At 31.7% G+C, this 13369-nt stretch overlaps 1 protein-coding gene across 2 annotated transcripts; it reads right to left on the reverse strand.

Annotated features, from left to right (window-relative positions):
* Positions 1-2883: 2883 nt before the first annotated feature.
* LOC106310602 lies at positions 2884-5088 on the reverse strand. Of its 2 annotated transcripts, none has more exons than XM_013747829.1 (5): positions 4673-5088; positions 4150-4560; positions 3983-4067; positions 3209-3893; positions 2884-3077 (listed from the first exon to the last, which is right to left on the reverse strand). In XM_013747829.1, exons 1-5 carry the CDS (start codon positions 4826-4828, stop codon positions 3074-3076), a joined length of 1341 nt encoding a protein of 446 aa, XP_013603283.1. In that variant the 5' UTR covers positions 4829-5088; the 3' UTR covers positions 2884-3073. The 2 variants fall into 2 exon arrangements, with proteins under 2 accessions (XP_013603283.1, XP_013603282.1); XM_013747828.1 differs by having other exon boundaries at positions 3186-3893.
* Between the last annotated feature and the right edge of the window lie 8281 nt (positions 5089-13369).

Genomic DNA, 13369 nt, shown 5'->3' on the forward strand with positions numbered 1-13369 from the left:
CATATCTGAATTAGTGAGTCAAAGACTCAGTCTTCCATGCAGATTGGTCAAAGATGACCCTTCAGACAATGTCCAGGTTCATCTGAACCAGATGGATACACGGGATAAAGATAAGGACGCTTGCGGGACTGTCTGGATGGTCTGCCGGATGAGAATGCATGTCCGTCTTCGATTTTTTCACAACCCAAGCTAAGTATGGCTTGACCGTGGGTCTTAGAATGTCGAGTTGGTCGGGGAAGACGAGCTCCGGTACGACTGTGGATCTTAGAATGTTGATTTGCGTAAATGTTTAATTATGAAATCCTAATCCAACACAAATGTAATGTTATTGCCTACACAACCGTATAGACTTCTAAATCAGATTAACTGACTTCAGCTTTGGTCAATCACAACAAAAGAAACAAATTTCAGAAACTGAGAGACTCAATGGCAAATCCAATCAGACATTGGAAAGTCGGACAAAGCATCTATTGAATCAAAAGCAAAAGCCCTAAAACAAAGAAACTTGCATACCTTTGGACGGCCTGGCGACTCGAGAGAGAGAGAAGAAGAAGAGAGTTCGACAGGAGAATATGAATTAGAGATCGAGGCTATTACATACAGCCTCAGAAGACCTGAGAGTCACGATCGCAAAACAGAGAGATCAAGGCGGCTGGAGAAGTTTATGAACCGGACAGTGTTGTCAAAACCGGACTCGACCGGTTATTCCACATATCCGATCCCCCGTTTACAGTCTAAAACGCAATCTTCGATTCGTTCATTGACCCATCAATAAAATAACCGTTCAGTTCATACAACCAAACACCAGTGACACGTGATACGAACCCGGTTTCCTTTTCTTCTCTAATGGATTTTCTGAAAATTGTATTGCGTTAATATTTTCATATTATATTGTTGTTTATCTATTAAAATAAAAATTATGACTTATTTCATGTTTGTTTTTTAATTTAGACCTTGATTTAAAATTTTTATTTATTATTATATTAAAACTAATAATATATAGAATCTTTGAACTACTTTTTTTTATGAAATGTGAAATTTATTGATCTTGGTAAAGAATAGACATTTACAACATTATAGAAGCCTAAAAAATCTTTGAACTACTTTAATTATAATATCTTTCGATATCTTTTCATTTTAAATATAAATATATTTATTTAAGTTTTTTTAACAAATCGGTTTACGAAGATTTCAACAAGATCTTAATTTTCAAAAATTATAGTTAAATATTTCCACTAACTTCGAAATTATTTTTGAAATATTATTAAACATTAATATATTCAGTTAACGTTTATAAATAAAAATTATATCCTATTTTTAGAATCTTATTATATTGAGATTATTATTAAAAGAAAATTATTATATTGAGACTACTAATATATCGAATCTTTGAACTACTTTAATCATAATATCTTTTGATATCTTTTCATTTTAAATATAAATATTTTTTTTAATTTTTTTTAACAAATCTTTTTAGGAAGATTTTAACAAGATCTTAATTTTCAAAAATTATAGTTAAATATTTCCACTAACGTAGAAATTATTTTTGAAATATTATTAAACATTAATATATTCATTTATCCTTTATAAAATTAAAAATTAAAATTCTATCCTATTTTATCTATTTTATAATTATAATGTTAAAATACAATTATCATATTTAACTAAATATGATAAAAGTATATAAAATTGATAAATTTTATTTTCATTAATCTAAACTATCTATGTTAAAAATATAAAACGTGTCTAAAAATTAACATATCTTAGACTTATATATATAATAATATTTTATCTAAAATGAATAAGCATAAAAGATATTGGTAAAAGAAAATCCAGTTTTGAAGGGGAGGATCAGAATTTAGCATAAATAAAATATAAAATAATTTTCAAATAAGTTTTCTCATGAATATATTAATTTGTTTAATAACTAAATACAACTAGAATAAGATAAATATATAATAAGAAGTAACAAATACATGTGACGGTTTTAAACAATTTATTAATTATAATGTGTAAATTATAAAATTATTATACTTGAAATAGTTATATAAATATTTAAGTATATGATTAACGTTAAAGTATATACCATTAATGATCTAAAACAAATATTTATGTATATAAAAATGAAAACAAACATCTCAAGATTTAGTTCTTTATTAATTCTGATTTATAATTTCTCATAAAGTTCATTGTTATTCAAAATTTACGTGTTATTATGTTTTGAAACTTCCAAAGTCATCATGTGTTATATGTATATCTCTAAGTTTTTGAAGTATTATTTTTCTAAACAAAATTCATAAATTAACAAAGCTTTTGAAGTGTGTCCGTAAAACATAAAGATTTTGGACAGAAAGTTTCGTAAACTCAGAGATCATTCATATACCTCGAACGAAGAATAAGATGACGGATGGTCTAGCACGCAGTGTCAGAAAACAACCGTCTTTTGTCGTTCATATGGATGTAGAGTTACCATCTTGATTTACAAAATCAATCTGAATCTGTAAGACCATCTCCAATAGCTTACTCTATTTTTCATTCTAAAATAGAGTAACTCTGTAATAGAGTTTGTGTTTGCTCAAATGATACTCTATTTTAAGGTAGAAAATAGAGTGATCAACAAAATAAAAATAAGTTACCATTGTAACATTTTTACTCTAATAGAGTTTGAGTTTGCTCAAATGATACTTTATTTTAATAGTTCGCTCTATTATAGAGTGAGAAATAAAATACCATTGTAACATTTTTACTCCAAACACTATTTTAGAACGAAAAATAGAGTGAAGTTAGACGTGCTACAAAAAAAAAACAAAAGTTTCCGTAACTCTTTAAAAATTTAACAAATTTGTTGTTCTTAAAATCAACCAAAACTTCCAATAACCTCTGTGCAACTACAATACTTGTGTTTAGAAACTTGGGATTAAGATTTTCCAAGTTAAGACTTAGCACAATGAAAAAGCAAAATACAATTTCAATAACATTGTCAAGACATTACTAATCTTTACCACATCAGGTGAACATACAAAAAAAAGTCTTTACCACATCAGCTTCAATGACACATATATTTCACTCTTCTTCACCTGAAATCAACAAAACATAAATTAAGATCAACCATAAATCCACAAGGGACAACGATCTCAGACAAATCTTTTGTGTCAAGAAAGAGAGAGAGATTTCATCATATATACCTTTTGTTTTTGTTTTAACTTACCAAGGAGCAGACAAAATTGTCTCAAAATCAAACTCCACATCTTCAAGCTTTACACCAAGATCTCTCGCACATGACTCCACCTTCCATATCTTTCTGCAGGCTTGATCCTTCTGTTCTTCCGCCGCTTCCTTCTGCTCTTTCAGAGCCGCTTCTTGCCTTTGAAGCTCGAGAATCTTGCGTTTAACCTCAACCATCTTGCGCTCCGTCTCACCAAACTCTAGTTCAGCCTTGCGCCTTATGCTAGATTCATCCATCCTCTCTTTGTCAAGACCTCTACGTCCCTCCAATATTTTCAGTTGTCTACCCTTGAGAGCCAACAGCTTGTTGATCCGTGATAAAGGCCTTGTAACATCAAATCCATGCTCCTCTAGCTTGGTAAACGAGTCTTTGAGGCTATCTAGTTGGCTTATGGTCACGTCGGACTCCATATCTTTCAGTTTCTCAAATAATCCAGAAAAGGTAGCCATCATTCCTAACGCAGACCCTTCACGGAAATCTTCACTAGTCGACTCAATCAACGGGCTAAAATGAGGACTTTGTGGCAGTTTCTTGAAGACTTCCATTGTTTCATAAATCTTCCACAACAGTGACTTATTTGCAAAGGGCAGAACCCTCATTGTGTCCGTTGCTTGAGTGTCCTCCACATTAGAAGCAAAGTTCTTCACCAAAGTAGTAGGGGTTCGCACTAGACAGATCCAAAACAATGAAAAAAAGAAAGACATTATTCTTTAGCATATCTACAAGTATATGAAGCTTTAAGACATACATACATACCAGTATCATTGAGGTCTGACTTGTGTTGTACATGTCCTCGTTTCCTCTTACGACTATAATACTTGCCAAAGAATTTGGATTTTGTCTGAAAAAATGGAAAGAACATTACAGACAGTTCAATGACAAATATTTTTGCATTAGATAAACCAAAACAAGCAAATCTCTACCTTTGGTCTTTTGTGCCAGATCCCATCTTCCCACTCCATTGGAGGCCTAATATCAGAGCAACTGACTTGCACAGAGGCCACCTTTGTTTTCCCGAAACTAACCATGTACCGTCCCTTGAAGACAATCCCTCTCACAACACCTTCAGACCATACAGAACCAACAACCACCTCAACACGATCCAACAACTCATACTCTCCAACAGAAAAAAGAGGCCGTCTTGGCCTGACTTCTCGCGAATCAATGACACTGATTTTCGATCTCTCGCTGAATCTGCAGGACGTATCATCACAGTACTTGACAATGAATTTCTCCTCATTCTCCACCTCTTTAATTATCATTGCCGGACGCCAAGCAAAAGACCACCTCAACTCAACCATGGTCCCAGAACTAAACACGGACTTGCCCAATTCCTTCAAAGACATATAAACACATATAACAAAGAGGATAAGTCCAAAGTTCAAAACTTTGACATGCAACACAAAAACCCACAACGTTTATATAATAAATCAGAGCATCGTATACCTTGCTTTCGCTCGAACTGATTGATGTCTGGTGGTGAATCGAAAGAAACAAGATATGTACCATCCTCCTCTTTCCTTTTAACAACCAGACCACTCCACCAACCACCTTTGTAATAAGCGTCGACCACCAAGCCTTCCTCAAACTCAGCTCCGTCATCCTTAGGTGGGACAGGTCGGATTAAGCTATGATCCACGATTTCGGTCAGGTGAGACGAACGGTCTTCTTTGAGCAGCGTCGTGTAACGGACTCGGAGCAACTTGTGTTGTTGTGATTTGGTTGGGCTGTCTCCAAGAATGGCTCTGTACCAAGCGCCTTTCACGCCATTCTTGTCGTAAGACACTTCTACTTCACAGTCTTTTGTAATGGGTTGCATTTGCTCCGACTTACTCTGGAGAACAGAAAAGATTCGCCTTTTCTCCTCCCTAGAAACTCTGAAACCTTAGAGACCACTTTAGAGTGAGATTTAATATGTCATTAAAATCAGATAAACAATTTTTTTCTCCGTTTGATTAATGAACACTAGGTGGTTGAGCGAGATTTCGCCTGTAAAAATTATATATTATATTCATAATTTTATTATTTTAAATAGTTCGAAAATCAAAAATCTTGGTATTGTATAATCTTAAAAGATTATTGAGATATAGGGATAATTCAATAAAATTTAACATAAATTTCTAAAAGTCTTTTTATAACATAATTTGTGATTAATAAAAAACCTAAAAATTAATAAACAAAAGGTTATTTTATAATACTTTCTACACTTCATGTTATAAAAACAGATGAAACTAACAGTTATAGTAATACATAAAACCCATGGTTTTCGACAAACAAATAAAAAATTAAGTATGTAAAAGTATAAAATAAGCAAGAATACAACAAACAAGTTTTATTATTCTTCACTCATGTTTTATATATGTATCATATCTTTTTTCCTATTACGAAAAATAAACATGTCAATTTTATTATAATCAAAACTATATCAATAGAGTCTTAACTCTAGTCTTGTATTAATATATTGTTTCTGTTTTTTTATTTATATTATAATAAACTTTTCATTGACTAATATTATTTTAAACTATTTAACATATAATTTTATTATAATCAAAACTATAATAATTATATAATAGATTATATTAGCTCTAGTCACGTATTAATATAATGTTCCAATTTTCAACTTTATATTACAATAAATATTTTCATATATATATATATATATATTAAAAAACTTACCATATATTTTTTGTTTTTAAATATACAAATACTTGAATCATATTATGACAATGATAACTAAACTATACTATCAACATTTGTCACTGAAAAATGACTGAATTTTTTTAAAATTGTATATTTGACTATTTTGCATTCATTGGACACATATTTAGAATATATATATATAGTGAGTATAAAAAATATTATTAGGTTTAGGTTAATTAGTTTTTTTGAAATTTATGATTTATTGTATCCACTATTAATAGAAATACGTTTAAAATTCCTTATATAATTATTTCTATCATATCATATGTATTTATATGTATATTCTAATTTTTTTTTATAATGTAATATATGATATTTAATTGTTTCTATAAAAACATTATGTTAATTCTTATATATTTAAAATATTTAATTGTTTATATGGTAATATAGATTAGATTAGGTAGTTCTAGAATTAGTTTCCTTTCTAAAATTTTAATTAAATAAATAAAAATTCAAATACTAAGAATCAGTCAAATTAAGAAAATTAATTCTAAACTTTACCTGTGAATGACACTTAAGCAAAAGTCATTTAAGTGATTTCTCAATTAATACATTGTAGGATTTTTCTACAGAGGTTTATACTTTAGGTCACTCGACTCACTTATACACATACTATTTATATTCTACTAGTGGTATTCCAGGGCTCCGCGTCAGGTTCGTATATTTTGTTTTGAGTTTGTATGTTTTATTCTCTAATGAATTCAAAATTGTTTTTTTATCCATTTGATAGTTGTTACTGACAATAGTGTATGTAGTTTTCACCACTCGATTCAATAAAAGTTGAATAAGGGCCTGAGTGGTTTTCCCCGCTACTACCCGCAAATACAACTTTTGCGGTTGGTAGCGGTTAAAAACGTTTCGAAACAATCATACAAACCGCTACAAATCACTTACAAATCGCTTCAAACCGCTTAGAACCGCTTCGAATCTCTTAAAATCAAAAGTTGGTTCCAACTAGCGTTTGCGGTTGCAAGTGGATAAATAAATATAAAATTATTTTCAAAATTATTTTAAAATTTTAAAATTAAAATTTTAAAATGGAAATAATATAAATAAAAATGTATACATATTTTATATATTTGTTTAAATTCACAAACAATATCATAATTTGTTTTACAATAACTTTAAACTAACAATTCATTACAATTTTTTTAAATTAATATACACATATATAAAATGAAATAAAATATTCTTTTTAAAGTTTTAATACAAATCTTCAAAACAATTTTTATTAAATCTATAACTTTGAACTAATTTAAAAAGTTTAATAAATAAACATAATATTTTTATTAATCATATTGTATTGACAATTATTATATTTTATTATAATTGTATATTTTTATATTTTTATAATGTTATAATATGTTAATATTGATAATTTATTATTAAACTGCTGCAATATCTTATAATCAACCAGTCGCAAATATCTCGCAAACACAACAATTTTGAAACGTTGTGTCAGTCATACAAAACGCTTGAAGCCGCACCACACACATCCGTAAACTCCCGCACCCACAACCGCAACTGCTGTGTTTGAACCAGTCGGGCCCTAAATAGCTGATAGTTGCACCAAAATTAATATAGTTAAACTTAAAACATAAAGCAAAGTTGATGTTCCAAAAGGAAAAAAGAAATGTAAATGCATGTTGATGTAACCCGGATCAGCAGCAAAAACAAATCATATATGACGGTTTGGCTTATGGGTATGTGTGTGGAGGATTTAGGCTGATTATTATGGTTTTGGTTTGTGTTTTGATCAGGAAAAAATGCCCATGAGGTTATACATCAAAGTCAACCCAATTTTATGAAGTTAAAAGCCCAAGAAAGTTCAAAAATAAGTGGCTTATTTGCTGTCAAAGAAAAGTAACGAAAATCAGATATTGGACTACATGGGAAGCTTCTCTCTCTTGCATGCAAAGAAGCATTTAAAGCCTTTTATGTTTCCTAAGTATTTCTACACTTCCCCATGCTGTTCGTGGAAGTGTTTTTTATTTTCCCTAGTATTATTTCTACATTTCCCTATGCTGGTCATGCATAGCTTGTTGTTTTCTATTTAAACTCTTGTATGTTTCATTTCAAATCATTTAACCCTTTTAATAAAATCTACTTTTAAATTTGTTGAATCCTTTATTCTTTGGAACATCGTAAGCTAGGAGAGTGATCTCCGTAAGCACTGTCTTGTTCACTAGTGGGGTTGCCCTCACAGACTAAGACAAACCAAGCAAGTATTTGGCCTTCCGCAGCCTTATACTGAAGAACCTTCGATCCACTATCCTTTGATTCTTCTTTTGGGTCGAAGCTTATCCATTTCACCAACCTTCGAGTGCATTCCTTGGGAGATTTTCATCATTTGGTATTAGAGCACACTTGAGGGTTCAGTGTTCACTTCTGTCATTCATCATTCTCATCTTTCCATCTTCTAGAAAAAAAAGGTACTATGATAAGCCAAGTGATCATTCCATCTGAGGTTAAAACCGAGACTGCTCTTCTATCTTTCGTAATGGCTCTAGGAGACTGCTCTCTGAAAGCAACCTGTTTTGATCACTAGTGAGGTTGCCCTCATGGTCACATGTTCTAAATATTAAGTCGGATTTGAGGGCAAATCCTTTTAAATGGAGGAGGGCATGATGTAACCCGGATCAGCAGCAGAAACAAAGCATATGACGGTTTCGCTTATGGGTATGTGTGTGGAGGATTTGGGCTTATTATTATGGTTTTGGCTTGTGTTATGATCAGGAAAAAGGTCCAGGAAGTTATACATCAAAGTCATCCCAATTTTATGAAGTTAAAAGCCCAAGAAAGTTCAAAAACAAGTGGCTTATTTGCTGTCCAAGAAAAGTGATGAAAATCAGATATTGGATTGCATGAGAAGCTTCTCTCTCTTGCATGCAAAGAAGCATTTAAAGTCTTTTATGTTTCCTAAGTATTTCTACCCTTCTCCATGCTGTTCATGCAAGTGTTTTTTATTTTCTCTAAATTAGATGTCATGAACCACCTGAAAGTTTATGTAAACCGAGTCAACATATATTAACACAGCTGCGTTTTCTCGTGGTGTTAAGTTATCATGTTTGTGTTCATTTTGGCCGTGAACTTGCCTGGTGTTTCATGAGTGAAGTTGGAAGGTGTAGCCTGACCACCTCCTAGAAACGACCCTATTTCACACTCACTAGGTGATTGCCTTGTACACATGTCATAAACATGGAAAACGGCCATTTCATACCCAATATATTGCAATATGTTCAATTCATATCCGACTTATATGGCCGTGCTGAAACATACTTGAACTTTCAAAAAAATAAAATAACATACCTAATGTTTATTTTCTTAGCCAAATCATACCTCGGTCACCACATCAGCTACCACATCATCTAATTTTGATGACTTGGATGCTACGTCAGCTAATTTTACTAACGAGGATACCACATGTACATTTAAAAACAAAATACTCGTTTTATAAAAATATTTTTAAGAAAATGTAAAATTTTATAATTATTATTTAGATAAATTAACAAATATAATTATATAATTAAATTTTAATCTTATATAAGAGATATATTTGTAAATGTTTCAATCATATCACAATACCGTCCTTATAAGAATTATATATGTGTTGTAATTATTCAAATTCAATGCTAGTATTGCAGTCGTGTCACTCTAGATTAATTATGGTTGTGTTTATTTAAAAAAAATTATGATATGTTAATCTAAATCCTTTAAATGTAAATAATGTATTCATAATTAACTATGGTTGTGGTTATTTAAAATATTATGATATGTTAACCTAAATTGTTTAAATGTAAATAACATACTCATGATTAATCAAGAGTAACACACTACAACAGTAGTATTGAATTTGATACATTACAACATATATAACTCTTATAAGGATGGTATTATGATATGATCAAAACATTTACGGATATATTTCTTATATAAGATTAAAATTTAATTATTAAATTAATTTTTGTTAGCTTTACTAAATGATAAAAATTTATAAATTTTACATTTTCTAAAAATATTTTTTTATAAAATGATTATTATTATTTTTTTTTAAAAAGATGTACACATGACATATTCGTCAGCAAAATTAGCGGACATAGCATCTAGATCAGCAAAATTAGATAATGTGTCAGCTGATGTGGCGATGAGGTATGATTTGGCAAAAAAATAAACATTAGGTATGTTATTTGAAATTTTTGAAAGTTCAGGTATGTTTTAGCACGACCATATAAGTGAGATATGAATTGAACATATTATGTTAAATTGGGTATGAAATGGCCGTTTTCCCGTCATAAACACAATAAAGTACACTGTTATACTTTATATACATGTATATGAATGTCATGGTCTTATCTCATTAAAAGCCACTTCTTAACCTTATAATTACAGGAGCACTGTAATCATCTTGGGATATGGGCAGGTTTCAGTGATTTTATCGGATATTGTTTGATTTACTTGTTTCCTTGAACCAACTTCTTGGGTTCTCCAGTCTCGATGGTGGGGTTTCCATCAAATATCTTTAGTCGTAGACAATAAACCCATTCCGTTTGATGATTTCAAAACTTAATCTCATATTAAACCTTTGGTAAAATATCTATAACGTTGTCAACTGACTTTATGTGATCACAGTTTTTAAGTATAATTTTTTACTTTTTTTAAGGAGGTAGTTTTACAAATTTTTCTTAGTATCTCCATATTCTTAGGAGTTAGTAATTTGAATTTTGCTAAGCACCCCCACATTTTTTGGTATTTGTATGAATATACATTACCTAAGTGTATATGGCATTTTGCCGTTTATTATATGTGGTAAGAAACACATCCCCACATTTCCTAAGATAACTCAAGATCATGCATTTTTGCACTCATCCATTTAAAGTTTAGAACTTTTGTTGTTCAACTTTATGGGATTCTAGGTTTACCTGGTTCTTTTGCTAAAATCACTTTTCGCATTATGTTCATAATTATGAAGACTATATGCTTTGTGATTTGCATAATTTTGTCTTGCCTGATAATCAAGTCATATGGCTCTTAGCCTTTGGTTATGAGAAATAGCTTTTCTGGATTTTTCTTTCCCAGTTTAACTATAGACCTAGTATGCAAATAAATTGTCATACAAGCAGTCTATATCTCATGCATGAAGAATCACAACTCTTTGAACATATAGTTTGTCATTGTAAACTTCTTTGAGCTTGTGTTCTTTGCCTTGATGTCATTGTAAACACAAATTTCATGGAAGTATTCAACTCACTATATATTTATATAGTGGTCTTACTAGGCATAGCCAAAGCGTTCCAAGTGGATGACCATTCCCAAATAGGGTTGTCGTCTCACTCGTCATATTTGTATAAAATATTTCATGATCATTTGAATGCAATCTTCAATCTTTAGATTGTGATCTATTCAAAAGAAATATTTTATTTGGACACAATTTTAAAGATTTATCCATAATTTCATAGTTCATTTCTATCGAACTTGTTGGGCTCAAGTCCACTTATGTTACTTAGTACAACCAAAATTTGTTTAGGCCGCGTTCTAAGTGGTAGACCATTCCCAATTTGGGTTGTCTCCTCACTTTTTGAACTACCATTCTCCCCATGGACATAAGCCATTGTTGAATTTGTTCACAAATTACAAGCCGTACTGTGTACTCAATTCGAACATGCAATTTTAAATTACGAATAATCTTTCTCAGAATCGCTTAAAGCGTTCTTGAACTTTAATAGTCGTTTTTCAGATTTCGCCGAAAGGCTATCTTAAACGCTATTTTCTTTTAGAAAAATGAGATTGTGAACATTTCAATGAATGTCACGTAAATCATTTTCTAAAGACAATTCGACTTTTACCAAAGTGTTCTGCCGAATAGCTAAAGAGCGTTCACATAGCCGTTTTGGACCGATTTAAATGTTTTATAAAACCGTTTATAAAATTGTTTAGAAATATTGTTTGCAATATTCAATCTGATTCAAGCGATAAGCAGGAAACGAATTTATTGAGTTAAGTATGTTAGGACGCGAGAATCCTGATTGAAAATTACGAAACAAAGTGTGATTATAACGATAATATAAAGCGGTAAAACGTTTGAAACCGATATGAAAAATATACGAATACGTGGAGTCGTGATATGATCACTTTCCTTAACTCAATAAATCACCCGTAGGTTAGACGGTTTCTGTTTGATTTTGAGTCCGTGGATAAAACCACGTGAGACTGTTTTGCTTCACCCAAAACAGAATATGCGAACCAATTAGCACTACTCTCGAGACTTAGTTTGAAAGACTAGAGGTATTGATGGAACTTTTGTATGTGGAAGCTTATGTATGAATTTGTGAGTTCTCAAGTGTATGAGAGTGTGTTCTTAATGGAGAGTTAAGATGTCTATTTATAGGAGAGATTCACAAAACTTAGTCATCAAGCAACTTGACATGTGTTATTAAATTTGCTTAAGCTTTTAACATTTGTTACTAAGTCATCAAGGTTAGACACCAAGTCAACTTTAGTAATTGTCATTTGTCACTGAAGATGCAATGCTGACTGGTTTGAGAAGCTATCAGAAGTGATCATGATATATGCCAAAAGACGTGGTAGTACAGGAAGTGGTACAAGAAGTGGTACATGAAGTCATTCAAGAAGCTAAGCTGTGAGGCGACTACTGAAATACATAAGTAGACAACATGGGCTCGACTTATACAAGCCAAGACATGGCTATTGAGTTGGGTAAACATCTTAAATAGTATATTTAAGATGAGGAAGAACTTCTTTATTCTTAATAGAAGAAAAATAAAAGATTTCTTAAAGTCCTAGGTTTAGGGTTTTGGCAATCAGATAAATACCAGGAGGCCGTCAAAGAAAAATGCACGCGCCCAGGGTATTCTTGACAGAGGCACACAGGTGTGTGGCGTCGTCCCACCAGACAGATGGTGAGATCTGTTGGTGGTTTATTTATATATAGAGAACAATACTCGTCGGAAAAGACATTGAGTAGTAGTTGCTCTAAACCATTAAGGAAAAGGCATGCGCCCAGGGTATTCTTGAGAGAGGCACATAGGTGTGTGGCGTCGTCCCACCAGACAGATGATGAGATCTGTTGGTGGTTTATTTATAGAGAACTATACTCGTCGAAAAAGACATTGAGTACGTAGTAGTTGCTCTAAACCAGTGTAATCTAGATAAGAGTGGTAGGCACAAGTGTGTGCTGGATACCATATAGCAATTGTAGGTTGCAGCCTTTTGTAGTGAATGGTAGTAGTTGCTCTCATCATTGTAATTCTAAATTAGAGTGGTAGGCACGTGTGTGGATACCATATAGCAATGGTTTGATGCGGCCTTTTCTATGAATGAGTTCTGGACGTGGTCCCGGGGATGTAGGAAACGAACCTCGTTAACAAATCTCTATGTGTTTTTGTAATGACCCCAACCCTAGGCTTTGCCCAAGGGTCAAGTCAT

The sequence above is a fragment of the Brassica oleracea genome, chromosome C8, assembly GCF_000695525.1.
Source record: "Brassica oleracea var. oleracea cultivar TO1000 chromosome C8, BOL, whole genome shotgun sequence".
Taxonomy (NCBI): domain Eukaryota; kingdom Viridiplantae; phylum Streptophyta; class Magnoliopsida; order Brassicales; family Brassicaceae; genus Brassica; species Brassica oleracea.